The following is a 26,078-nucleotide window of genomic DNA, read 5'->3' on the forward strand; positions in this document are numbered from 1 at the left end:
AGCAGCGGGGCCGGCACCCGCCCCGCCCCGCCGGCTGCCCCTAACTTTAAACAAGAGCACGTGGGGTAAGGAAGGAGAAAGCACCACTTGACTCACGTCCACCAGCCATGGGGCTTTGTTAACAGGATGGTGAGACACAGCAGGACACCAGTGAGAACACACAGTTCTTACTTTATTTCTCTGATAAAATTAAATATTTCGTGGCTGCCAACAGAGCAAGTTGCACCATGTTTGTATTTGCTTTGACTCTGAATGCAAGGTTTCCAAAACCAATCAAACCACCAGCATATTGAAAATATTCCTTAGGCTTCACACCTCAGGGAAGCCCGTGACATTTATATTATTAAAGACAACATTAGAAAAAACATATGCCCATAACAACGTTTGAAAATGTATTCGCTACATCATTAGTCCCAACATCACATTTCTGCCGCTCTTCAAAATTCCAGGTCATCGGTTCCCCCCGCATCGCCCTGTCTTGTCACACAAATTACAAGACACTTCAATTTTAAGTATCATGCAAGTCAGTAAAAGAGCTTCTTTCCAAGACACTAACATGAAGATTTGTTCCCCCCTCCCCAGACATAAGACCCTTAGACTCTTCTAGAAGTGGCAGTCTTCTCCCTCAGACACAGTGCAGCTGGCGAAGACAGATTAAAAAAAGCTACAGAGAGAGAAAAGGGGAAAAAAGAGAAAAAACAGAAGATTAGCAAAAAAGGGAAAGACATTCAAAAAGCAAGAAAAAGAGATGCAACATGGAAACAGCTGACAGAGGAGAGATGGAACTTCCTTGTGATATCTCAAGTACTTCAGCAAAATCACACAAGTAAAAACTTTTCTTTCTTTAAAGTCTTTAAAAAGATTTCACATAACTTTAAATAACATTCTAATAGGGTAAGTGGTCAGGAAGAACAGACGGTGACCTGAAGTATGGTAAAAAAAAGTCACATTCACTTGTCCTTTTAGCAGATAATTAGAAATCATTCACAGATTAATATTGACTGGTTTTGAGAGCAGGGAAAATTCAAAAGCAGAGGAAGAAGAAAATATTGCTAAAAAAATCCCAAACAAACCACAAAGCAATCAAAGAGCTCTATGAGAAATGAAATGGTATTTATGGTGAAACAGAATACCTGAGAAAATAACTGCAACCAAGAGTTGGGGCTGCCCTAACTGCTGGGAACAGAGGAGCCATGGTTTGACCAGGGGCTGCTGCTGTGAGCAGGACCAGGCTGAGCCTGAGCTGAGACTGCTCCTGAGCCCTGGAACCACAGAGCTCTGCTCAGTAAAACCCCAGCAGGTAAAACCTCAGCAGCAGCTGGCACTGAACAGCACCACCACCAGGGCTAGGCCTGAGTGTGCTCATCTTCAGAAAGATCTGGGGGGTTGTGGAGGCTGGCTGGCAGCACACATCTGATCTTTGAGCAGGGGCAGGACAGGTGGGTTCAGCACACACAGAGCCCTGAAGGATGGGGCCACAACAAACAAGTCTGAAATGGGAACCAGGATTTACATGCTAGTCTTCAGATAGCATGAATTAGCAAAAGAAACAAAAAAGCAAATTAAAAAAGACAGATGATGTCATGAAAATGACAACAAATAGAATGAGAAATGAGTGTTTTATCTCTGAACTATGCGATAATTAAACTAAGATGGTGTTGTCATTTTAATGTCATCAATAAATATATCTAAACTGCGTTGTTATTTCGCCAGCAAAAATAACTCACAGAACTTATTTCCATATCCCTTATTTAACTGAGTGGAATGAGACAGGAAAAAAGGGGAATCCATTAATTGTAGGGGGGGAAAAATGGCAGGATTTAAAGTTGTAGCATCCAGAACCTTGTCATGACTAATTTTACATTGTTTAATAAAAGCAATAACCACCAGTACATAGTAAAGACAAAATCACAACGAGGACATAGGAGAGAGCAAGGATAACACCCTGGAAAGGTCACAGCTGAAATGCTGTCATGTTTTATTAGACCCTCCGATTTAACAAGTAAATGAAGGTCCATTCCAGGCCTTGTATTCAGGGGTAATTACTCAGTACAGAGCCATGGGTTACTGAAAAAGAAGGGCAAAAAAAACAAAAAACAAAAGAAGTAAATGTTAACCAGAATTCACTGTCTGATGAACTCTTTATTTAAAAACAAAACTCAGCCAGAAATACAGAGAGAAGACACTTGCAGGCAAACCACAGTTGCACTTGGCCAGAGTGAGCTCCTCGCCCAGAGAGCAAAACCCCCTCCTTTTTAGTGCAAATCTTGCAATAAAAACAAGGCTTTTGCTGAATAGAAAATATAAGAAGCCTATTAACATCTGTACAGTTCTAAAGAGATGTCAGATAAAAAAAATATAAAGGTATTTTTTTGCATTAAAACCAGAAATTGTTGGAATCACTGAGAAGAAAGTCAATGAAACAGCATGGTCTTTCTTCAGAAACACTGATATGTACAGCAAGGTGACCAGCTTTCCCTGAGATTGGATCCAGGATGTGCATCCAGGTCAGCACACTGAGAGGGAGACCAGGCAAAAGATCCTTCATGACCCCTGCAGCATTCAGAGAACACTTAGTTGCAAACCATGGATCCAAATTTTAGATTTCCTCAAGCCTGGGAACTAGAGGTTTGGACTCAGGCCCATGCCGGTGAGGATGTCAAGTTTTACAAAAAGTCCTTGGAAGTTATTTGAATCAAACATGGCAGCACAGTGGGTAATGAGGGCTTAGGAACAGCAAATTACCATGGGGAGAGGGCAGCCAGCGTCTGGAGAGAGCACATCCCACCCCAGCAGGAGCTGAATGCACCCCCCGAGCAGCTCTGACAGCAGGAGCAGGGAAAAGCTGAGCAATGGGACAGGGGACCCTCGGCCAGGAGCAGTGGGCATCCTGCTGCTGCCCAGGGGCAGGAGGGACCTGGCACAACGCCCCTGGCCAGCAGGGTCCCTCACAGGAACAGCCCAGCAGCCAAGAGCTCTGGTTTGAGCCCTTGGTGAGCACAGGAGGGGCAGTGGGAAGGGTGAGCGAACAGGCACAGCCGAGGGTGGGGCATTCGCCTCTGGGGCCAAGGGAAAGGTTCTACAGGAAACCCGAACTGAAAATGAAAGAAAAAGGCAGGTTAATGGTTTTATGGATTAATGACAAAAAAAACCAAAATAAAAATACAAGTTTTTCTAATGCGCACACACACACACAAAAGAAAATGTTGCTAAGTGTTAATAAGGTTTAATCTGACTACAAAACATGCTTTATGCAGACACACACATTCTCAGCAGTGGGATGAACCAAATTTATTTTCTAAAACAATCCTTTCACAGTTTTGCAAGCTACAGGACTCATCAACTGTGACTTGTTTGTATCCTTGCAAAACAGTGAAGCCCTGCAACACTTTATGGATCAATATGGAGGGTGTTTTTCTAAATCCTGGAAAAGTACCACATATACATATTTAATTTAGCAATGACAAATGCCCATTGAAAAAGGCACTGTCTGCATTTGTGTAGTGGGAACAAAGAACTTCATTTGATTCAAAGCCCAGCACACAACAGTGTACAGTTATGAGGACTGCCAAAAGCAATCCAAAACCAACAAAAATCAGTAATGTTCACTCTAGCTGCACTTTAGCTGTGCCTTCGTACTCAGCACCAGAATGAACACTGTTATTCTTTGAGCTTATTTTTCCACATTCAGAGCCTGATAAGCAGAGAATTCTTCTTTCCATTGTTCTGCAGTTACCGTTGGTAGCAGAGACATTCACTCAACTGAGCAGCTCAAGCTGACTGCAAGCTCCAGCTCGAGGCAGTGCAAGACCCTTCTGAGGCTCTTCTGTTAAGTGGAAGGTCCCATTTAAATTACATTCAAATGCCTCTCACTGGCAGCATAATGTTTACTTGCTTTGCCATTTCCCTTGGAGTTAAGAGGGAAGGAATCCTGGAATCAGCTTCACCCAGTTTAAGGGTAGACTGTAATTTAGTTTGGACTATCCAGGAGAGAATGTAAGTCTTAGCTTTGTCTGCAGGGCAGGGTGGACTCAAGGATGAATTTTTAGGGTGTTTTATAGTTTATTTCCAACCAGGTCCCTTCTCTGAGAGGCCTATGCCCCTCGGCCCCTGGAGCACTGTCTTGGATAATGAGTATTGCTGCTCTGTCAAGAAGCAAGACATTCCTGTGGGAGGTTTCCTCTTCCTCTCACCAGAGAATCATCAGCAAATTAAAAATGCTCAATTAAACCCACTCAACCTAGCTGTAAGTAGACCACTGTCATTAGCAGTTTAACTAATAACCCTAATGAGGATGACAGAAACTAGTCTTGCATCTACCTTCACGGTAACCACAAGTTAACATTACAGCTTGGAGGAGTGGGAGGGAAGGAGGAGCAAGGAAAGAGAGAGACATTTCATGGCTAGCTGGGCTGTATCATCAGCACCACATCTCCATAGCAATTGTTGCCATAGTGTCAACGTGGCCTGTGTGATTAAAGAATATAATTTATTTTTAAGGGAGATGGAATAAAGAGAACAGAGTCAATGAAGTGCTGGGAAGATTTAAAAGGAAGAAGACATAATCCTTAATTGTCTATGTTCCATATCCTGAGTCTCTAAATTAAGCTTTGCAGAATCTTTAAAGATAATTACATACTGTTTCTACAACTGCACATGTAGAGAGTGACTGGTAGAGCACATATAGTGGGGTGAAAGCAGGGGAAGACAGAGATAATATTTATAAGCTTCAGGACTTGCACAGGGTCTGCTTTTTTAGGAAAAAGTGATCCCACTGTGAGGCTCTATGAGTTAATGACGCTTACCAGGACAATGTGCCTCATGCACCATGCAGCCAAACAGCAGCTAACTGTAAAACAGCACACATGTGAGGCCTGATAATGATGATAATGATGTAACAACAACAACAAAAAAATAACTGAGTCATGATTAGTGCAAATTACAGAGCTTGGGTTTAAATAAGTCACCTGTGAAAGAAAAAGGTTATTGTACTGCCAGCCAGTAGTAAACAAGCTACAATTAAGCTCCAGCTTGCAAAATTCATGGATTGTTAAGAAAAAAATATGATCTAAGTACTGAAATCCACTATGAAGGACACTGGGAGCAGTTACAGAGCAAAGAAAGCAGCACCATTTCTAGCACAGCAATTTTCCCAGAGGCCAAAGAAGCTTCCTATTATCTTCCCAAGCCTTACTGAAGCACTGACCTACCTCTGTCATGGAGTTTTCTGTGCCCTTAACTGATAACGACAGTACTAAAGCTTTTCCATATCAACATGCTTGGTGTGAAGGAGATGTTCTGAGATGAGAACCACTTCAAGGACCAAGAGTTTGACTTGGGCCACAGCAACTAATTGCTGATTCTCTAAGGCTGTTGCCTCCTTTTTCTGCATTCCTGACCCTGACTGATCTCAAGGCTCAAAACTGCAGTCCTGAGTGAGCAGATGTGTAAGGGCTCTAAGCATGAAAGAACTCAGCTGGGTATTCCTCACACAGTCCAGCCTGGAGAGAGAAGTCTGTCCCCAGTCAGTCTCAGACTCCTCAGTATGAAAAGATATTAAACCCCCTGAAGGTGATTCAAATGAACAAATCAAAACAGGCAGTGGAAAAAGGAATGGGTGAGTGGGAAAAGTGCAGCACTAATTGCTCAGCACAAAAGAACATTCATGTTGAAGCAGCTTCAGCTTTAAACCAAAAGACTAAACCAGGATCTCATTCTTGGAATTGGGTCTTTCCTCCTCGGTCTCATTTGATCCCAAGCTTAACAGTCACAGGTTTTTTCCCTGACAAACAGTGCTGCCAGCACTTTGGGCATGCCCCATACTGTCCAATTTAACAGCACTTCTTCATGCAATGAGGACTGCACGGAGCAGGCAAGGACTGCCCCAGGGCTGTGCAGGGGGGGTTATGGCAGAGGTACAAAACCAGACCCCTGTTTGTCTGCCCACCTGCACAGGTGGCACAGTGCTCCTTCTGGGAAATGTGCCACAGTGAGAAGGAAGGGAACTGCTCAGTGCTGGGACAAGTGTGAGATCTGTTTCACTGTACTGCTGGTTGCTCTTGAGCAACTGCAGAGCTGCAGGAGCCTAGCACAGGCACTGCAGACTGCCCAGGTCCCAGGCCCTGCTGAGGAGCTGGATCCTGTCACACCAGTCCCTGGCACTGGGATCCCCTGCTACAGCCATGCAGCATCTCCCACTGCTTCTGGGGAGGGCAAAAACCTGATTTGGGAGGGGAGAAGAGTACCAGTGCTAACAAGGTGCTATGACCTGTCCCCTCATTTTGCAGTCTTACATTCTGCAGATTCTGGAATTCAAGACTGTTAACCTCCCTGAATAATTTCCACAATTTTCTCAAGCTAAACAAGTAAGAAACTGAGCTAAAACACACTCCTCTCTGAGGGTAATGGGACATCCCAGCTACCCACACCCTACCCTTGGCAGCTAGTATGATTCCACTTCTTTACAAGCACTGAGAGACCAAAGGAGGAGCAGGGAATCTTGGGGAATAAAAACAAGTTCATCCTCTCCCATGCTGTCAGAAAGCAAAGAGGGAGGTTAGTAGTGCTCCCTGCCCTTCAGGATGACAGCAGATGTTTCATGCTTCCAGATACTGCTCAGCCTTACTGGGGTTTAAATCTGGCTGCAAGCCTGTCCCTGATAAGGACTGGCTATGTTGGAGGGAGATATGAACACCCAGAAAAAGAGTAAAGGAGAACCATTACCAAAAAGCAAATACCTCTGGGTTAGCAACTTACTTTTTCCTTTCCTTATCCCTTTTAAGAGTTTGTGATCCTCCAGCCTGCTGAGCCTGTGACTGAAGCAATTCAGCTGCTGTCTTCCTTTGTTTAAATGCATTTACTTCATCATCCAGAGACTTCTTCTTATCCTCCAGCTTCTTCTTTTCATCCTGATGCAATTTCTTCAGGCGATCAAACTTTTCATGCAGCTAAAAGGAAAGGAGACAGGTGAGCAGGACATGGCACTACCAGACAAAGGGCAGGGAACAGCCTCCTTCCACAACAACTTACAGGCAGTGTTCCAGTAATGCATCATTGTGCAGACTGAGAACAGAGGACTGGGAGAGCATAAGTGTAAAAAAAACCCCTAATCCATCTTCAGGGGTCTCTGCCTTATTCCTCTTTAAAAGTCAGTAAATTAATGGATTTTTCACAATGCTAAGAAAGATGTATGGGTGCATTTTTTGTAAAACAAGTTCATCTCAAGGGCTGCTTCTCTCCTTGACTTTTACCACAGTGCACCTCTCCACCAGAATCAAGACTCTGGCCCTTTCCTGGTGCAATAAGTTGTACAGAACAAGCACTGCAATTCAGTTTTGTCCTACATCTTAACATCCCCATCCAAGTTAGACTTGTTGGAAAGAAAGTGCTTTGGCAACAACTACCTACTTGGGAGTGAATCCATCACTCACAGCGATGGAGACACAAGTACTACAGTTTTTACCTCTTTTTCAGCCTCCTTCAACTCAGCTTCTTTTTCCTTGACCCTCTGGACAAACATCTGTCTCATTGCCTCTTCCTTTTTCTGCAGTTCTCCCAGAAATTCATTTCTTTTGGCTTCATAAGTTTCTTGTAAGCTGAAAAGGAAGGAAAGGCCAGTGATAAGAGTTGGGACAAACTGCTTTCCCTGACCCTCTGAAATCAGGCCCTGACCATGACTATTGTTTTGCACACAACACATTTGCTACTCACTACCCACATGTGCCCAAGGTCTTCTTTATCCAATGATTTTTGGCACTTTCTCTGTATGTTGAATGTTGGGCAATTCAAAGAGACCAGCTGGCAACAAACACTACCTCAGAGGAACACTGCTGTTGATGCCTAAAGGTTTCAGCCTTTATATTTTTAAATCCTGTACTGCATTAATGTATAATTCTAAACTCCACATAAACTGTTAGTTAACTGTCTTTACCTTTTGGTCAGACAGAACAATCCCTCTGGACCTGAGATCCAAGGACACCCTACAGGCCCCAAAATGTATAAACAAAAATGAATTGGGGAGGAGCAAACTGGAGGTTTATGACTTCATTACCTGAAGCCATAATTGGAGGATTAATGCCTGATATGTAAATAGACCAAACTTATATCTGTCTGAAAAACTCATGACCATTGTCCATTTTGGGTGCAGCCCCTTGGCTTCGTCTGCCCTTAATGTACCTGGAGGCCCTTCATTAAAATATCCACTTTTATCCTTTTAACTTTGTCTGGCCTCTGTTTCTAGGTAAGCTCAAAATAGGCATCATTGCCTTTCTGCAGCACAGACATTTCTACTCCCATACTTGCAGATTCACAGTCAGTCCTGCACATCCTCCCTGTATTTTCACCTTCTCCCAGTCAGAGCTTTGCTGAAGTCTGGATTTATCTGACCTGGCAGTTTTTCTTGCTGCATTGGTTTTTTCCGTGCTCCCCCAAGGACACACACACACACATAAGCATACAGTGCATCCTCAATGCCTCTCTCAAGCTCTCCTGTCTCCTCCAGGGATCTCACCTGAAGGGTTTGCTGTCTGGATCAGTGTCCTTGAAACCCATCTCTTCCAGTTTGCATCGCCTGTAGAGCTCGTAGTGGCGAGTGTGGGTCTGCTCACGAAGGTCCTCCATGTTCACGCGGATCAGCATCTCCCGCAGCTTCACAAAGTCACAGTGGTTTTCATTTTCAACTGCAAAAACGACACAATATCCACAGGGAGAACATTGTCTACTCCTCCGACAGGTTTAACAGCCCTTCCAAGCAGTGAAAACTGGCACTGTAGGCCTGACACAAGGATTTAACACAGGATAATTCCCCACGGATAATCACATCCAGCAGGCCTTTGCTCTTTTTATCAAAGCCCACTGCCTCCTTGCACAAGTGTCACCATTCATGCCATGAAAATCCCAGGGCTCAACTCACCCTGCACTGTGCCCCAAGGGTACTGACGAGCTTTCATCATTTTGTTTCCTATTTTCAGCTCCTCCGTACTCCCGATCACTGCAAATGGCAAGTGGGCCTGGAAAACATTGGATGAGATCCACATTAGTCCCTCTCACACCTGGCTGAGCACCAGCACACAGAGATGGGCACAGCCACTGAGCAAGACAGCCATTATGCACATACTAATCTCAGGGAGTCTAGTCACTGGCCACTAGTCCAAGACAAGGGGTAGCAGGGTGGGTCCTTTTTTGAAAACCTTGTTGGTGCTACCACTCTATATCCTCTACCTGGCTGATCCTCCCAGCCACAGAGTCTCAGGTGAGATGAGCCAGTGCAAGACCGGCATCAGAGTGCCAGCTGGAACAGAGGGCTGCGGCTCGGACTGCGCTGCTGTCCCAGGGCTGCCGTGCCTGAGGAGAACATCTGCACAAGCACACAAGCAGTAAGAGGTCTTGGAGCCTTCTTGATTTTATCCCCCCACCACTCCTTCAGCTCATGCTGGAGCACAAGACACCTTGCTCCATCAGATCATGAGATGGAAGTCCATCCTTCACTCCTGGAGTAACAGCTCCTTCCTCCCCGCTTGCTTCTGCCCGGGTGAGGAAGGGCTGAACATGTCCCCAGCCACTGTGTCCAGTGTCACCCAAGGTCACACTCTTCAAGCTGAGATATGCACTCCACATTACACAAAGGCTGACTAAGAACAAGATGGATTTGTTTTTTGAAAACTCAGATATCAGAAACAGTCACTTCTTAGTAAAGATGATCGCTGCAGAAGGCAAAAAGAGACTTGCCCAGTGCAAGCTCAGCAAAATTGGAAGTGAAACCCTCCCAATGCCCATCTAGGCTCCGAAGATCTCATGTTACAGTCTTCTCATTTCCAAAACTCAGGCAGCCAAGCAAACCCCCCAGACACTGCCATCATACTTTGCTGCATTGGGGGAGTGAGATTTCTCCCCACCTCCCTTGCTCCTGGAGCTATACTGCATTCTGCCAAGCTGCTAGGAAGTCAAGTGCAAAGCTTCAGCACTTTGAGCTCCCAGCTCTTTGCACCAACCCTTTCTGCTGAGTTTTGTGAAGTGACATTTGTTAGGCAAAGCTTTTAAAGTGCATCAAATTCTAGACAATTGAAAGGGCCTCAGGAAGGCAACTGCATGGAAGATCAGTGACCCTGGATTGTTCTCAGAAGCAGGAAGTGAATTCCACAGGTAATCCAAAAATTTGGACAAGTTCATGATAGCTGGTACAAGCAAAAGATTTCAGAGATGATGTTTTTGCTTTCAGAGTGTGGCTCACACAGTCAAACTGCAAACAAAGCAAAACTGCCACCAAGCACTGACAGAGATGGGCTCTTCCCCCTGCATTCCTCAGCCCCCTGGTCTCACATGCAACACACACAGAGTAAGAGTAATATCTGTCTCATGTTTCTAATAATATCAGTATTTGGATACAAGTTTTCCAGACCTGTAAAATTGCCTTGGTCAAATTCTGGCCTGCTTAGTCCCCATAAACCTGGTGATTCTGACTGTAATAGAGGATGTAAGAATTGATTTGTCTGTGCAGTGACTGACACAGCCCAGAATGTCTGCAACCCAAGACAGCAATTCCCTCCCAGGAGACAAGCACACGGCTGAAAGGAAAGACAAGCAGAAGTTCATTCCACCCTCAGAAGGGCTAACACTGAACTGCTCTGACCAGGAAACCCTCACTGACAGCTCCGAAGTCAGGACAAACTTCATGTTTCTTTCAGGCCTCTCCAGAACACTCTACAACTATTAATACTTAATCAACAGGTGGCACAAATGCACATCAGCTAGATGTCTACTACACCCACAGCAGTAAAGCAATCAACTTCCCCTACTTGATTTCCTGTGAAAAGCCTTCTGGAAAATGGGACCATGGTCAGGATGTGCTGCCAGAAAGGCAAGGGACAGTTTGTTTCACCCTCAGGGAGCCACAGACTGGCACCCATGATGCTGGGGAGGGCAGAGCCAGAGTGGGAACCTGCAGGCACCTCGAGGCTTGTCTGGTCAAAATTGTGCACTGTTTTTCACACCTTGCTGGTTAAGCTGTGTAATTCCTTGCCACTGAAGTTTACTGGTGGGAGGCCATCAGGTGATGTACAGGACAGGAATAATGACAAACCCTTGAGCTGAAAAGGGTTTAAACACTGATCACTTATATGTCCCTCAACAGATACACACAAGGACAAGGAGGGTATTAAAAGTCTGTTTTCTGACTAGAAAAGCCCACCAGACAGGCAGCAGCCTACCACAAAGCTCTCCTAGCCTAGGATGACACTACACAGATGAGATTCTTGTGAAATCCTGTTTTTAAGAAACAAAATTAAAGGGAAAGTAGATTTAAGAAACATCCCAATATGGGCCACCAACCCCTATGCTGACAGTGCTGTTCTGGGAGAGGAGGAAGAACTAAGGCACTTACATTCATTGTCCCATTTATCTCTGCCACTGATTCATCATCTGTTGGGAACTGGTAGATCTGCACCCCATTACTGACCAATTCACTTGTGATTTTAATTTTAAACTTGGTCAGCTCGCTCTTGGAAATGGCATCAGATTTGGCAATGATGGGAATGATGTTCACCTAGAAAAAAACAGAGGTATGAAGTAATCAACTTTGCTCCTGGGAGTTTCTCTAAGTCTGCAATACAACCTTCAAAACTTGTAAGCGCTCAATAAATCTACAGAATTATCTGCCAACTCAGCCATTTCCACCAGAAGGGCTATCCAAGGTGGGAAGATCTCTGGAAAAGCAGCAGCCTTTCCACTATGCAAACAGTAAATCTGCCAGTAAGAGTTCCTTGTGCCAACCTTGCTGTCGAGCTTCTTCATGGTTACCAAGTCCAGGGATTTCAGGGAATGGCCGGTGGGAGCGATGAAGTACAGGCAGGCGTGGATCCGGGTGTCGTGGTAGTTGTGCAAAACCCTTTTGATCTTCAGCTCTTCTTGCAAGTAGGCTTCAAACTGAGCATCAATGAACTCAACGATGGGCTTGTAGCTTTGGTGAAAGGAAAAAAATCGCTAAAAAGTCAGAGAGCTAAACAAATAGGACAATGCCCCTGGCTTCCTTTTAAGAAACAAGCTGTTGATAGATTTCACTTTCCATTTTCCACTTTTTGAGACCAATTCTCTCTACCTCCCCTGCTCCTCACCTGTAAGAAATTTTAAGGTTGCACTGGTGACAAGGAGACATGGTCCTACATCAGACTCTAGCAGCCTGTTTGTCAAAACACAGCACTGGGATTTAGCAGAGGACAGCAGATGCACCCTCCTCTCCAGGGAAAGCAGACTCTCATATTCTGAAATGTGAGGGTGAGAGGCTTTCTAAAGCAAGGCTAATGGAGACTCATTTGCAGCACTCAGGGAGTGAATGGCTTGCTGCTCTCACAGCCCCAAGTGCTGCTGGTGGAGACAGATTCATTCAGTAGCACCTTTGCCCAGTGCTCTGAGGCAGGAAATTCCTGCAACTCCCTTGCAAGGCCTTCTGAAATACAGAGCCTGCCAGAGCTATAATGTAAAGGACATCACTGCATTTTAAGCAAACTTTAAAAAAATTATCTAGCAGACCCACAAGAAAGCAATCCCATCAGTAATGTCTCTGCAGAGCACCTGGGAGACTGTCTGGTGTAACTGCACATCCCTTAACCAACACACTCCAGCCACTCTGGGATCTCAGCTGCCAGAGACACTCCCCCAGGGTATCTCACTGCTCATTTATTGTGCTTCCTTTGGCTCTTCCCATGGAAAAGCCCTGCCAAAAGTGGATATTAAGCCAAGCAGACAATAAACCACACTAGTGGTTTGGTCAGCAGCTTGAGGTCAGCACAAACCAAAACAAGCCCAGATGCCCTGGAGCATTTCAGTCTCCCCACCAGATGAATTTGGGCAGAAGCTTGCCAGCAGGGCAGAAATTGCTCTGACAGCATGAGAAAAGCTGCTTTATAGCTGAAGCAGTGCTGACACTCCAGAGCCTTTGTCCTCTCTTCTACATGTCCCATCCCAAAGAGGTGACAAGGACAATTCCTAAGAAGCAAGCAGGAAAACTGCAGTGCAGTCAGGCCCAACTAGGGCACAGAGAGAATGAAAAGTCAAGTCACAATGGAGCCTCTCTCCCCCACACTCACCTGTCCTCTTTGTTGATCTGATCCCCAAAGCCCACCGTGCTCACAATAGTCAGCTTGAGGTTGACATTGCTCTCCTGCAGGTCATAGGTACTGGATTTCAGCTGGACCCCAGGCTGTGAGTGAGATGCTGGGTCACCTTCAAACTTGGTGTTGAAAAGGGTGTCCATGAGGGTGGACTTACCAAGGCCAGTTTCCCCTATTGGAGAAAAAGAGAGTTGAAACGTTCTGTTGAATATTAATATGGATTGGCCTTTGAGCTTCCAAACATTAACAGGGGTGAAATTGTAGCAGATGAAAGCAGATCTCATGCTCCCAAGGGAGCGTCTGGTAAACAGAAAGCCATGAACAATGGGAGCTCTGTATTCTGGGCAAATTACATTTCACAGTCTAATGGCCATTAATGTCATTAGAAAATAGAGATGAAAAGCAAGAGGTGAAAAGGCGAAGGGGAAAGCATCGTTCAGATCCTGCTTAAACCCACAGCTTCACTACAGAAGATGCTGTTTTCATTAAAAAACAGGAGAGGAAATGGGGCTCACTGCCATTTCCAAAAAAAGCTGCTCCAGATCAATGTCTCTAATAAGCAGCCACAGAAATAGCTTCCTTCCATGCAGAAACCCTGAGAGCTGGTTGGATCCCACAGCAAGTTGTGCAGTTGGTTTCTCACAACAAGCTGGACAATCAGCCTTCTACACTGGCAGGGGGCATTTTCTGTAATATCTGGTTTTGTACCTTAGGGGCTACACAAGCTGTAAAATATTGCAAAATCTGCTTCCAAAAGTTCTGCTAGTACTGTCAGTATTCTGCTGGTATTCTATCAGTACTGCACTGCTATTTGGATTTCATTTGTCAACGGGCAACTATTTCCTTGTCTGGAAGGAAGAGACAAATCCCAGAGACCAGTCTTGAATTTGTTTTAGATACGTCCCAGGAAGAATAAAACAAATCCCTCTGTGCACACATTCCACAGGGCAGCCTCCCTCACCAGGCTCTGACAACAGAGCCAGCTCTGAGCTCACAGGACCTGACTTCCTACACAGTCTGCTCTGCTGCCTTGTGAGGGCTGCTGTGTTTTGGGGAAACAGCCATTTCTGAGCTGCCCAGATGGCTTTTGGAGAAACTTCAGGAGCAGCTGAACCCCACCCTCTGTGAAGGCTGCTCCTCCAGCCTGCTGTGGGACCACAGGCAGACTGTGTCTGGCTGCAAGAGCATTCCCCTCCTTCCCCCAGCCCTCAGCTCCCAACCAAAACAACTTCACCATTTTCCCACTTTGCTCAGAATAAAAGAGCTTCTTATTTTTGTAGGTTTAGAGCTCTGTAGCAGATCCAAACTTGCATGAAATGCCCAATTCAAGAAGGGGAAACTCCTCCCCATCCTCCCCCGTCCAAATGTCCAAATCTCCAAGCTCACTCCCACAAGCAGGCAAATTCCTCTTCTGGCCTCAGAAGGGATTTTCCTCACTCAGGGCTGAAGTACATGGCCAAGCAAGGCAAACACAGAATTATAAAATCATGGAATGGTTTGGGTTGGAAGGAAGATTGTCTTGTTCCAACCCCTGGATCCCCTACTCTGGGAACTGAGCAGTCCCTGACTGCCAGGATGACATATCCAGTACCTTTCCAGAGGCAGCAAGATCCATTAACATTTCAAAGTCAATGTGCTGAGAGCTTGTGCTCCATCACCAACCGACTCCACCTACAGCCAGAACAGTCACCAGGGAAGGTGCTCTTTGCACCCATCTTGCTTTCAGTTCTAAGGGGAGAAGGAGTCAGCAGCAGGAGCTGGTGTGGCTGCAGTCCCTTGTGCCACCTCAATGCATCAGCTGTACCTTCACCAGCACTGGCCAGAGCAAGGGAGGGGGACCCAGCAAAGCACAAGATTACCTCTGTCACTGGAAGAATAAGCTGCTCCAACAAGCCCTTCATTGACTTGGAATCTCATTGCCTGGACTTGTCAGGGACCGTTGGCCTCCAAACAGAGCAGGTGCACAAATCAGGCCAGAGCACTGCCATGGTTTGGACAGGGATTTTGAGAGTTAACAGCAACAGCCTGTATGACCTCCCAGGCCGTTCTCAGGGATTCCAGGAAAACAGCAGTGTAAAAACAGACAAAAATCTAAACAGCCTGAGAAGGCTGCAGCGTTTCCAAAGCCCCTGCCAAGGGATGGGTGGGACAGAGCAGTGAGCTGGCTGCTTGCCTGTGAATGCCAGGAACCCTGATGGGACATCTCAGGATAGGGGAGCCCCTCAGTCCTGCAGGGCAGGAGCATCAGCCCCACACAGTCCTGCAAAGGCTCCTGCTGGGGCACTGCCCCACAGCCTGGCAGGCCCTGGAGCAGCTCCCAGGCCACGGGACGGGGTGACAGGGGAGCAGCAGCAGTGACAGGCCAGGGAGCTGCTCTCTGCAGGGGACACACAAGGTCATCTGTAAACCACACTGGCTTCTGGGCAGACAGCACTCTGAAAGTCTCCTCTGATTTCTGCCTCTCTCCTTTTGGGTGAAAGATGTTCATATGAGGCCAAGACTATTGTTTAAGCATATCCTGAACCTGTTAATCATTGCCTACTTAAATCCATCTCAAGTGTTTTTTCCAGCAGGAGGACTTCTAACTGTCAGGGAAGGAGAAGTGTTTAAGAGGTGCAGAACATGCTTTTATACCCCACCTCATACCAGTTACACAGGGCCAGCAAAGGCAACTTTGAACTCAACCACTGAGTTTTTCCTTTTGGGAGGGGAAGATCAGAACTGTGGCATTTTTCCACAGGTGGGAGATGCCCATCCAAACACCTTCAAGATTAAAACATCCAGGCACTAACATGGCATCTCATGTGAAGCCTGCACTCCCAAATTTACATTGAGCCAGCAGATACCCTTGTCCCTGCACTGTGTAACACCACTGAGCTGACACAGAATTAAAGCCTGCCAGGGAAGGCAGAGTAGAGAGGAAAGACTGTTTCAACTGAAAGAATGTTAACACTGACAGAGTGACATGAAATAGTAAAAGACTAAAGACATGAATAAAGGGTTCTGCTGTGTTAAATATGAGCAGAGATAGAGAGCATTGCTATTTTGAAGACCAAATCGACAGAAGGAAGAATATCTGAATCTTCTGGGAGTTTCTGCCTCACACAGAGGCAACTTTTTGCTGGCTGAAAGATGTGAATGGTGCCAACTGCTTCTTCTAAGGACATGAGTCCAGATGGAACAGATGGTCTGATAAAAAGGACAAGTGGTCTGTGCTTGTTGTAGCCAATGGCACTGGAATCTTCCCCAAAAACCAGAAATGATGAACAGGGATTAAAAGAGGCAGAATTACTTTGGAAAAAAGCAGCAGTGTACACAAACTGAGTGAGAGGCATCCCTGGCAGGGAGATTATTTCCTGATGTCAGGCTTATGGACACATGTGATTTGATCTCCATAACCGTACTTAGGGATTATGCAACTCAACAGGGTCTGCTGTCCCAAAACAGGGCTGACAAAGCTCTCTGGGGAGGACAGGGCAGAGAGAGTGACCTTTACTGGTGGAGTTCTGCACCAGGAAGATGTGACAGCAATGGAAAAGCTTGAGTGTTGTACCTTTCATCATGGGATGGAGTTTTGCTGTTAAATCTGACAATTTTCAAGGACATTAAAAAAAATGGTCAGAGCCACCACTGCAGGTTCTGGACATGCAGCAGCCCTACATCAGTGCTCAGAAAGCACCATCCACTCTTAATGCCCAACAGCCTGGCTGTGCTGGGCTCCCCACACAGCCTCCCCTTCTCCGGAGACATGTTCCCTGCTCCAACTGCACGTGCACGTGGTACCTTCACTGCTCTGGGGAAGCCACACCAAATCCCACACTGATGAACAGTGGTGGCACCACTTGCAAACCTACAGCTGGGACAAGCTCCTAACTCCCCAAACCAAGACAGGCACCTCCCTGCTGAATGAACTGTCATGGCTTCTTCTCACAGAACTTTTAGCATCCTAAGCAGCTGCAACAGTGAGCTGAATTATACACCACAAAAGATGTACCTCCTCCTTTTGTGCCTGGAAATTTAATTTGCTTTCCCCTAGCATGTGCTAAGTGAAACAAGCAACTGCTCACTGCCTCCCTTTCCCACAACACTCAGGATTTAAGAGGCCCCAATCACATCATCATCAATCGACTGGGGGAGGACAGAGCAGTCCTTGCAGCATTTCCCTGTTCAAAGGCAGGAGCAGCTTTCACAAGAGCTTCCTTTCATGAGAGAGCAGCACCTGCCCCTCACAAGATTAACAACCATGGCTCCAGATATCAAATAATTCAATTTTAAAGAAAATGTATATGCATGCACAGCCTTTTCATGTGTAGAAATGGGAGCTAATCCAATGTAGCAGGTTTGTTCAGACAAGCCCTGAGGCAACTCAGACTGATAAGGCCATCTCTCAAGGAGAGGGGAGAAAATAGTTTGTTCCATCTGACAGGCATGCAGAGACACCACACAATTCCCCAGAGCCAGGCAAAGGCTGGGCTGCAGGGGCAAGGAGGGCAGCAAGGGCTCACAAAATGCACTGAAACAGCAGCTCAGGGGAGCACCCAGCTCCAGGTGTCCACCCCAGGGCACTGGGCAGGAGAAGGCTGAGGAGACAGATGGATTTTTGATTAGAGAAATTGCTCTCTCCTCAGCTGGTTGCACCAGTGACCACAGAAACAAGCACTGGGCAATTTCCAGGCTGTACAGCTCATCACCCCCGAGAGCTGCCTGCTGGAGAGCACCAGGAATCCTGTGCACATCCCTCCCTCCCTCCCCCAGGGTGAGAGCCCTGCGCATCACAGGCTCCCTCCTTTGGAGGGACAGACCTCAAACAGTCTTGGTACAGTCCTGGGGGAGAGAGAAATATTTCTGCCACAAAACAGCCTTTCTCATTGCACTGAATAGGCCACTTAGAACAAATTCCCTGCAAATCCTGGGAGAGAGGAAGGGGCAAACCCCTGCTTAAATTGGGATACTAGTTTAATGCAACTACAATCCACTCTGGTAAAAACTGAGAAAGTTTACATCAAAAGCCAGCAGCCTGTTCCTTCTCTTTTTCCCCTATCTCACTGAGAAATACAGCCAGCACAGAAAGTCTCAGCCATTAAACACTTCTCCAGCCTTTGCACTGAACTAAGAGACAACGAAAAATTTATCATGTAAAGTTTAGGAAGAAAAGGGTTGTGCTGAGAAATAAAAGATCAGAGAAACCATCTGCAACCCCTAACATCTAATGAGAGGTTTTCTCATTCATTCTAGCTTTGGCTCTAGTCTCACAGGAGAGACAGCTTTCAGCATGAGAAGAGCTAAAAACTGCTCCACTCTGGACATGCTGCTGAGAGTCATTTCTGAAGCTTTCCTTGGCTTCTCCAGCAAGAGCTGCAGGAGTCGGTGGCTCAGATCCAGTATGACACAGAGTAGAATTATCACTGGATTTTTCCTCCAACAGATGCTACACACAGCTGAAAAATGGGGGGCAATGAAGTCCTTTTCTGTCATGCTTAGTGGGCTGTCTGTGTGATTCTCATCTAATCTTCATTTGCTTCCTTATTCTTTCATTTTTTTCATCCTGAACTCTGCTGTACAAGTGAAATCCAACAGAATAAATGACAGATGAACACTGGGAATTTTTGTTTTTTTTCTCCAGGATGTTTAAGTGTGAGGGTAAAGATCTGCAAATCTTTTTCTAATGAAGTTTATTATATTTTTCTATAAAGTTTCTTTATTTCAAGATTGTGCTATTACTATTCATAAAAAACTGACATTAGTAACTAATGTACATTTATCTTGGTGAATCCTTATTATTCACCTCAACAAGTGATTAATGCATTCAATTTCTGCCCTGCAAAGAAAGCACAGGCATTCAGCTCCTCTCCACACATCAAAGTGAAGATGTAACTACAGGAGGCACCCACTGCTACACCTAGAACTTGTGAAAAAACCACTGCAGCCCAGTAAGTGGAAAAGAAAACACTTTTAGACTTCAGTCCTGGGGACAGGAGTTTCCTTAGGTCATATCACATTCATGTACTGTGGAAATCACCCAGAGACTCAGCCTGACAGTGACCTCCACTTGTCAGCAACGTTTATCATCTCCCAGGAATGTAAGATGTGGTTGTAAGGCAAACTGTCTTCTCAGCTCCATTTAACAGGGCTCAGCACTCCTCTTCTTGCTCCACTACTCTCACTCCAGATTTAACCCTGTTGTGGGCAAACACCAGCTCCATCCCACGAGCTGCATCTCTCATGGGAGGGGACAGAAAACTCTGTGTGGATGCAGAGCTGTGTGGGACTCAGCTGTGCGGATCCACGAGCTGAGTCCCCAGGAGATATCCCCAGCTGCTGCTCTGCCCCTGCACACCAGGCACTGCTGGGATCATCTGCAGACAGGGCTGGGTCTGAGCAGCCATGGCCACACAACCTCCTGCTCCCCTGGGCAGGGCACCAGCAGCAAACCCATCAATTAGTAATTTGCCATTTTTAATTTCCTAATTAAACTTCCTAAACTATGGTACCAAAGCCATACAGGATTTTACTTCTGTTACCTAAGAGAAGGGATTATTTGGGATCCTAACCCTGTGAGATGGGCTGCAGGGACAGACACCAAGTCCTGCTACAGTGCCAGGCCCCAGCTGTGATCCACACCACATGGCAGCTTGGATAACTGTCAGAAGAGTTAAGGCTTGGCCAGACACTATCTTAATTCAAATATGCACAGAAGGGAGGAGAAAAAAGTAGCTTTTAGTGATTTAAGAGAAGCATGATTAGTATTTTGTTAAAATAACTATAATAATAATTCAATACTAAACCAAACAAGACCTCATAACAAAGTACTCTGGCATGAGTACCTATTTTCTTTTAAAAATGTGAAATTCAAACATATAAGGAAAAGAAAGCTCATAATAACAGCCTGTGATTTTAGGCATTTTATTTCACTGCTTGGTAAAAAGCCATACTGCAGAACCCCAGTGGGGATTTCCCAGAGCACCAGAAAATCTTGTTACTGAAAATAGAACAGTTGGGGAAATTTAAATCAAAGCTACCTTGTTAGTGCTGTAAGCTACGAGCTACATCCAGCTGCAGAAAACTTTTCAGCAAGAGAACTTCCCAAAATGGAAATACTCACCCACACACAGGATGTTGAAACAAAACCCATGATTAACTGACTTATTAACCAGCTGGTCAGGCAAACTATCAAATCCCACGTGTCCAGAGAGGGGGACAGTGCGACAGCCTTCACCCTGAAATACAATGAAATACTTGTGTCACTTTCAAGCAAAATACACTTCTCTGTATAAACCCTAGAGACCTCCCAAGTGGAATCAATTGCACAGTCCAAGCAGGGATTTGCACAGATCTATCAATCATGTCAGCATGCTTCGCTCCTCTCTAAAACAATTCCAGGAGGCACAAATAGAACATTTCATTTGTCAAATGTTTGAAGGCAGCTCTGACAGAATAACACTAAGATGTGCAAAACATGTACACAAACACAGCTGCTGAAATGAAGAGGTGAAAAACACTTGTTTCTTCAAAAAATATGCAGAAACTTAAGTCTCACCTTATACTGAAAACAAAAAGAATGCTCTGTGCAAAGCAATGTATTAATGACACCTCCTACAAGGCTATTACCATTCACTTTATGTGAATTGGAACTCACACGTAATTCCCATTCACAGCTGCAATTATAGAAATTAGCTAGAAACAGAAAGGGAAACTGTACCTACAGGAAAACAAAGCAGAGAAAGAGCGTCCAGAACTGAGCTGCTCACAACGCCACAGGCCTGAAGGAGCCTGCAAAGAGGGTTTGGGAGGGGAGGTACTCAAACCTCCTGCTGGGGGCAAGGGCTGCTCCTGCCCAGGCACCCAAAGGACTCCCTGAGGAGCTGCTCCTGCACCCTGCTCTCTCCTGTGCTCAACACCACCAACCTGGTCTCCCCAGCCCAGCAGAACATGTGGTGCTCCATGCCCAGAACAGCCATGGGCTTTGGGAGGGGATGAGAAATTTTCACCTGGCCAGTCTGTGCCAAGGCAGCCTGGGTGCCAACCCCGCCCAGCCAACAGTAAAACACAACACACACAGGCTCAGCCTCAGAAATGGCACCAGGCAAAATGAGGAGCCAGTGCTGCACCCCTGTATTTGTGTGTACTGGAGAGTTGTCCTCCTGCAGCCCCAAAAAGGTATTTCCCTCTCTGAAGCAAAGACTTTTCTTAAAAATATATTTTAGTGTGAAAATCAGAAAGTTCCCCTCTAGCTTTCCATCAGTTTGTAAAAAATACTACAGCCAAAAGGCAGTAGTTTATAGGGTGTGATTTTGAATTTATTCATTCACAATCATTCTTTCACATATCTTGAAAGCCTGTTTATAGGAACAGGAATACTGGTTTTCCCTCTTCTGCTAATGGCACTGGTATTTTAGGCTGGGAAAACATCCCTAAGGAGTACATTTACTACAGTAGCCTGTCAGTATGTTTTCTTGTCATGTTACTGTTTTGCTTTTGTGGGTTTGGATTGGTTTTTTGCAGATATGAGGCTCCAAATGCACTTCAATAATTAACCATATTTACCAGCCTGTGATGTGTAAATATGTTTCCCCTTAGCCATATTTTGTGTATTAGTCTGACTCTTCTTGACAAGATGTTCACCAAATATGGCACTTCATTAATTCCTGAGCACCTTCCCTTCTAATGACATGTTCATGAGGAAGGCACTCAGGCTGCCCAGCACATTCTGGTTTTGCCTACTGACAATGCAGCTGTGAGATCCAGTAATGCAGAACCAGCTAAAGCAGAAGAAAGTGAGAGTGTCAGACACACAGATTTTGTGACAACACACTCAAACTCTCCTAAACTGCATTCACCAAAACAAAACCCCAGCCCTGGGGAATCTCATGGCAGTGCTGGATCTGCAGTGACAGCCCCAGGTCCTGGTGAAGAACAGAGGGGGGACAGAGCCCACAAAGGTGCGAGAGAGAACCGCCCGAGACACCTCCTGGGGAAGGACAAACATCAAGTGTATTTTTATTACCCAGCCCTAAAACCACACCACTGGAAGACTGCTTGAACACTACTCTCCCCAGGAAGCGTGGGCAGGAGTGTGGGCTCTCATTAAGAACAAATCATCCCCTCATCCCTAAATATAAGTGTGATCCAGATGGAACAAAATAAATTGTGGAAGTTAAGCCGCTCTCAGCTAAGAGGAGGCATTTGCCATCACACAGAATTCAGCATGCGAGTCATTTCCTGTAGGTTCTTTTTCTAGTCACCTGTGGTTTTACAATGCAGCTAAACCACACTTCACATCTGGTACAGGCCAGGAAACAACTACTGCAGAATGGGATTTCCAGTCACAGCAGCTAAGCCTCCATGTTAAGTACACAGCCATAAGGTAGATTGTGCTACTCTGCCTAAAAATCTACAGCCTCCTTGGCCAAGGCATCGAGAGACTGGATGCAGTGGGGAAAAAAAAAAAAGAAATAACATTTTAAGATCAGCCTGGCTTTGACACTCATCAGAAAGTTGACAGTAATTACCAAACCAGTGGAGAGAAAAGAAACATTTTCTGTGTGATCCACCAAGAAGCAGTGCAAGTCACCAGTCTTTGAGCACCAAGTGGTGTCTCTGTACAGGAGCACTGCTATATATAAACAGCACCACCATAAACAACATATGAACACACTGATTAGTCATCCTGGGTGTATATTAAATGTAGGTTTGGATCCCCTTGTTCAACACTGAAGGAGAATATGTTAAGCTTATAAGCTTTTTGCTGATAAGGTGTTCAAGACTGTCTTCCATCATTCATCTTCTAAACCAGATCAAATTTAAAACATATAAAGAGGTACCAATAAGGTAGGCAAAGTTTAACTACTGCATGCATGAAGGCCTTTTCCAGGAGCATCAGTGAGTGCTGGATGGCTGACAGTCCTTTGTGCTCTCTATTTTAAGGTTACATCTTCTTGGAACGAAGACAAAGATGGAATCTCTGGAAAGCCAGTGTGAACACTGGCACCACACCAAGATACCAGATGCCTTTTTTTCCCCACATACACAGAGTGCCCCCTGCCTAGACAGAAGGGGCTCTTGTTGCTTGGGAGGAAGCAAAGCGTGTTTGTCACAAACAAGATTAAAAAAACAAAAAGAGCAACACATTCTCCTGCTGTATTATCAGGCAGGGCTATTGCAGAGTGAAAGAAAGGAGAGTAAGGAGCAGGCACTTGGAGAAGCTATTTTACTTTTCCCTTTCTTAGAAGGATTTATACAGCCTTTTGTAAGGGCTTCTCCATGCCACAGAAGCCACCACCAATTGTTACGGAAAACTATCCAAATCATATGGAAAATACAAAGATGTTATAATGAATGGTCCCAAGCCTGAAAGCACCATCCTTTTACCATCAGTTTACATAAAAGGGGCAAGTTTTAGTCTTCAGGTGTTTGAATCACTCCAGGGTCCCTGGGATGAAAATACGATTAGAGGAAAATCTTGCTGAATGCACATCTGTGCCCTGATCTGCTTAGCAGGACAGGCAGGTACAGCACTGTCACCTCCTGTCCCCAGAGCCCTGAGAGGCCGCTGCCTCTTTGTGGAGCTAGAGGAGAGCACAGGCAATGGGGCTGCTCACTGGAAATGTCAACACTGCACATTCGGGACTGTGTTTGTGCCCAGGTCTAAAGAATGATGAGAAAGGATTCTATGGCAAAGGCAAAGCCTCCACCTGGTGATATTCAGGCAGAGCACAGCAAAGGAAATAAAAAATGTTACAGCTCTGAACCCAAGGGATCCAGTGTCCAAATGAGGCCCACACAGCACAAAACTGCTCTCAGAGGCTGCAGAACAATACTTCATCAGTTGAGTGTTTCTGTTTAGGACACTGACAACTGACACGTAGTACTTCTGACACAATTTCTCACCTCTTCCCAAATGAGAATCACTTCAAACCCTGAGGCCTCGGAGACTCCCTTAGAAAGATTTCCAAACTGCCACAATCAACACAGCAGCACCATCCTGCACTGAAACCAAATAAAGCAACACTCACAGAGCTCCACCACTGCTGCCAGGGCTCACAGCAGCCACCTCCTGCCCCTCTGCTGCCCTTAATGCTCAAACCTGGGGGCTCAACCCCCAAACCTGAGACAACTCTTGCACAAGAAGTCAAATGGCAAAGCAAGGCAGAACCTGAACTCAGGTTTCCACACTACAGTTTTTCACATCGTCTTTAAGCCAGAACAACATCAGATCCCTTCTCGTGACCTTGGAGTTATGGCATTCACTTCCCCACACTGCATTTGGTTCTGATTAAACAGCAAATTAGAGCAACACTTGTACCAATTATTTCTCACTTGTACAAGTATGTAATTCTCCTATGTAATGAAAGAATTATCCAGCAGACAGTGTAAACATCCTCTACGAGATAAATGTAAAACAGGAATGTAAAGTCTAGATAAAGACTTTGTTATTTTTCCTTGCTCAGCTGATAAAAGATCATCAAGAATATCAAACACCAGAAAAGTGGGAGGGAAATAGTTTTTAATCAGGCCCCATGGAAAGCAAGAAGTGTCTCACCAAAGGTCCTGACCATCAGCCACCCTCTCCAGACGCACTGCATCACTCGGCCATTCAATATTCACAAACAGTCAAGTGCTTCCGAAATCTCAAATTCTGACAGCTCTTAAGATTACACTGCTTTATGCCCCTGACAAAAGGCTGCAGAAATGCCACGCAGTTTGGATACATTCCCAGGAGAAGTCAGCAGTTAGAAGATACATATCACTATCAGCAGTTTCAATAATGTTTCTGACCTCTGCTGGATACGGAGAGTTGGACAGTGCCTGGCAAGAGGCTCCTGTGCCCCCATCTCCCCACTGGCAGAGGACAGGAGAAGGGGCTCAGCTTGGTGGTGACAAGGCCACCCTGCCCATCTGGGGAGAAGGGGGTGTCACCGACTATCCCTGCAGTGAGAGTGGGCTTGATCAAGGGCTCTCTTGGACAATGGCAGGGTGGTAACCCCAGCTCCTCCCCAAACCCAGCCTCAGCTCTCACACCTTCAACCCTCTGCACCACCAGGACACTACAGCCGACTGCTCCACAAACCACACATGACCAGATGCCCAAGACCTTGGCTGACAAGTTATCTGTTTGTAAAAGGACTAATTTCAAGTCTGTCTCACAGCCAGCTTTCCCTTTTGCCTCCAAAACGAGGCTGTGTAGTACCATAAATTCATTCCAGGCCACAAGCAGATGTCTCAAACTCCTGTACATTATCTTAGGAAAGCATAACACTCAATTTCTCTAAAAGACAGGGGAGCAACTGAGTCACTTTACATATTTTGGCAGTCACATACAAGGCAATGGGTATGTCCAGGAGGAAATAACATCACAAACTGGCAAGGAATGGCTACATCTACCCGTTCAGCAAGATTAGGTCCATGCTAAAACACACTGCTTTGAAGACGAAACTGGAAAGCTTTCAGCTCAACTATTACTTCTGTATTAACACACGGACACGAAAGTTGGAAGCCCATCAAACCACAGACAAAACCTTTCCACATGCAAACGCGTTACAGATGCCTCCTTAGCATGTCTCTGACAAGCGCAGAGGTGGCTCAACTCCCTCTGCCCCTCTTCTGGATAATTCTCCACAGACACACGGGGATCCTGTGCCGCGCCAGGCAGGCGGGCGAGCCCGGCAGCGGCCGGTGGCACGACCGGGGACCCTCGGGGACAAAGCGCAGCAGGGACACGGGGCTGGTGGCTGGCTCCCGCAGCTCCTCCACAGCACACGGTGCCAGACCGGAGAGCTCCCTTTCCCGCATCACCGAGCACGGGCTGAGGGTTTCTCTGGGAGGAGAGCAGCATCCCCGGAGAGGCAGGGATGCCATTGCCGTGCCGAGGGGCGCCCAGCCTGGGTAAGGGATGCACGGCCCGGCCTCCCCAGCGCTTCAGCCCCGGGCAGCGCGGCAGGTCCGGCCGTGGCCCGGGGCACCGGGGGGCACCGGCGG

General features: G+C 46.0%; 1 protein-coding gene across 2 annotated transcripts; it reads right to left on the minus strand.

Moving 5' to 3' along the window:
• Nucleotides 1-151: 151 nt before the first annotated feature.
• Nucleotides 152-20,317, minus strand: SEPTIN6 (septin 6). Of its 2 annotated transcripts, none has more exons than XM_005419808.2 (9): nt 20,206-20,317; nt 13,080-13,275; nt 11,767-11,953; nt 11,378-11,539; nt 8,912-9,008; nt 8,510-8,678; nt 7,463-7,595; nt 6,757-6,947; nt 152-2,067 (listed from the first exon to the last, which is right to left on the minus strand). In XM_005419808.2, exons 2-9 carry the CDS (start codon nt 13,244-13,246, stop codon nt 2,043-2,045), a joined length of 1,131 nt encoding a protein of 376 aa, XP_005419865.1. In that variant the 5' UTR covers nt 13,247-13,275; nt 20,206-20,317; the 3' UTR covers nt 152-2,042. The 2 variants fall into 2 exon arrangements, with proteins under 2 accessions (XP_005419865.1, XP_030911887.1); XM_031056027.1 differs by lacking the exon at nt 152-2,067 and adding an exon at nt 2,123-2,553.
• Nucleotides 20,318-26,078: the final 5,761 nt, after the last annotated feature.

This window comes from Geospiza fortis, unplaced genomic scaffold (genome assembly GCF_000277835.1).
Source record: "Geospiza fortis unplaced genomic scaffold, GeoFor_1.0 scaffold157, whole genome shotgun sequence".
Lineage (NCBI taxonomy): Eukaryota > Metazoa > Chordata > Aves > Passeriformes > Thraupidae > Geospiza > Geospiza fortis.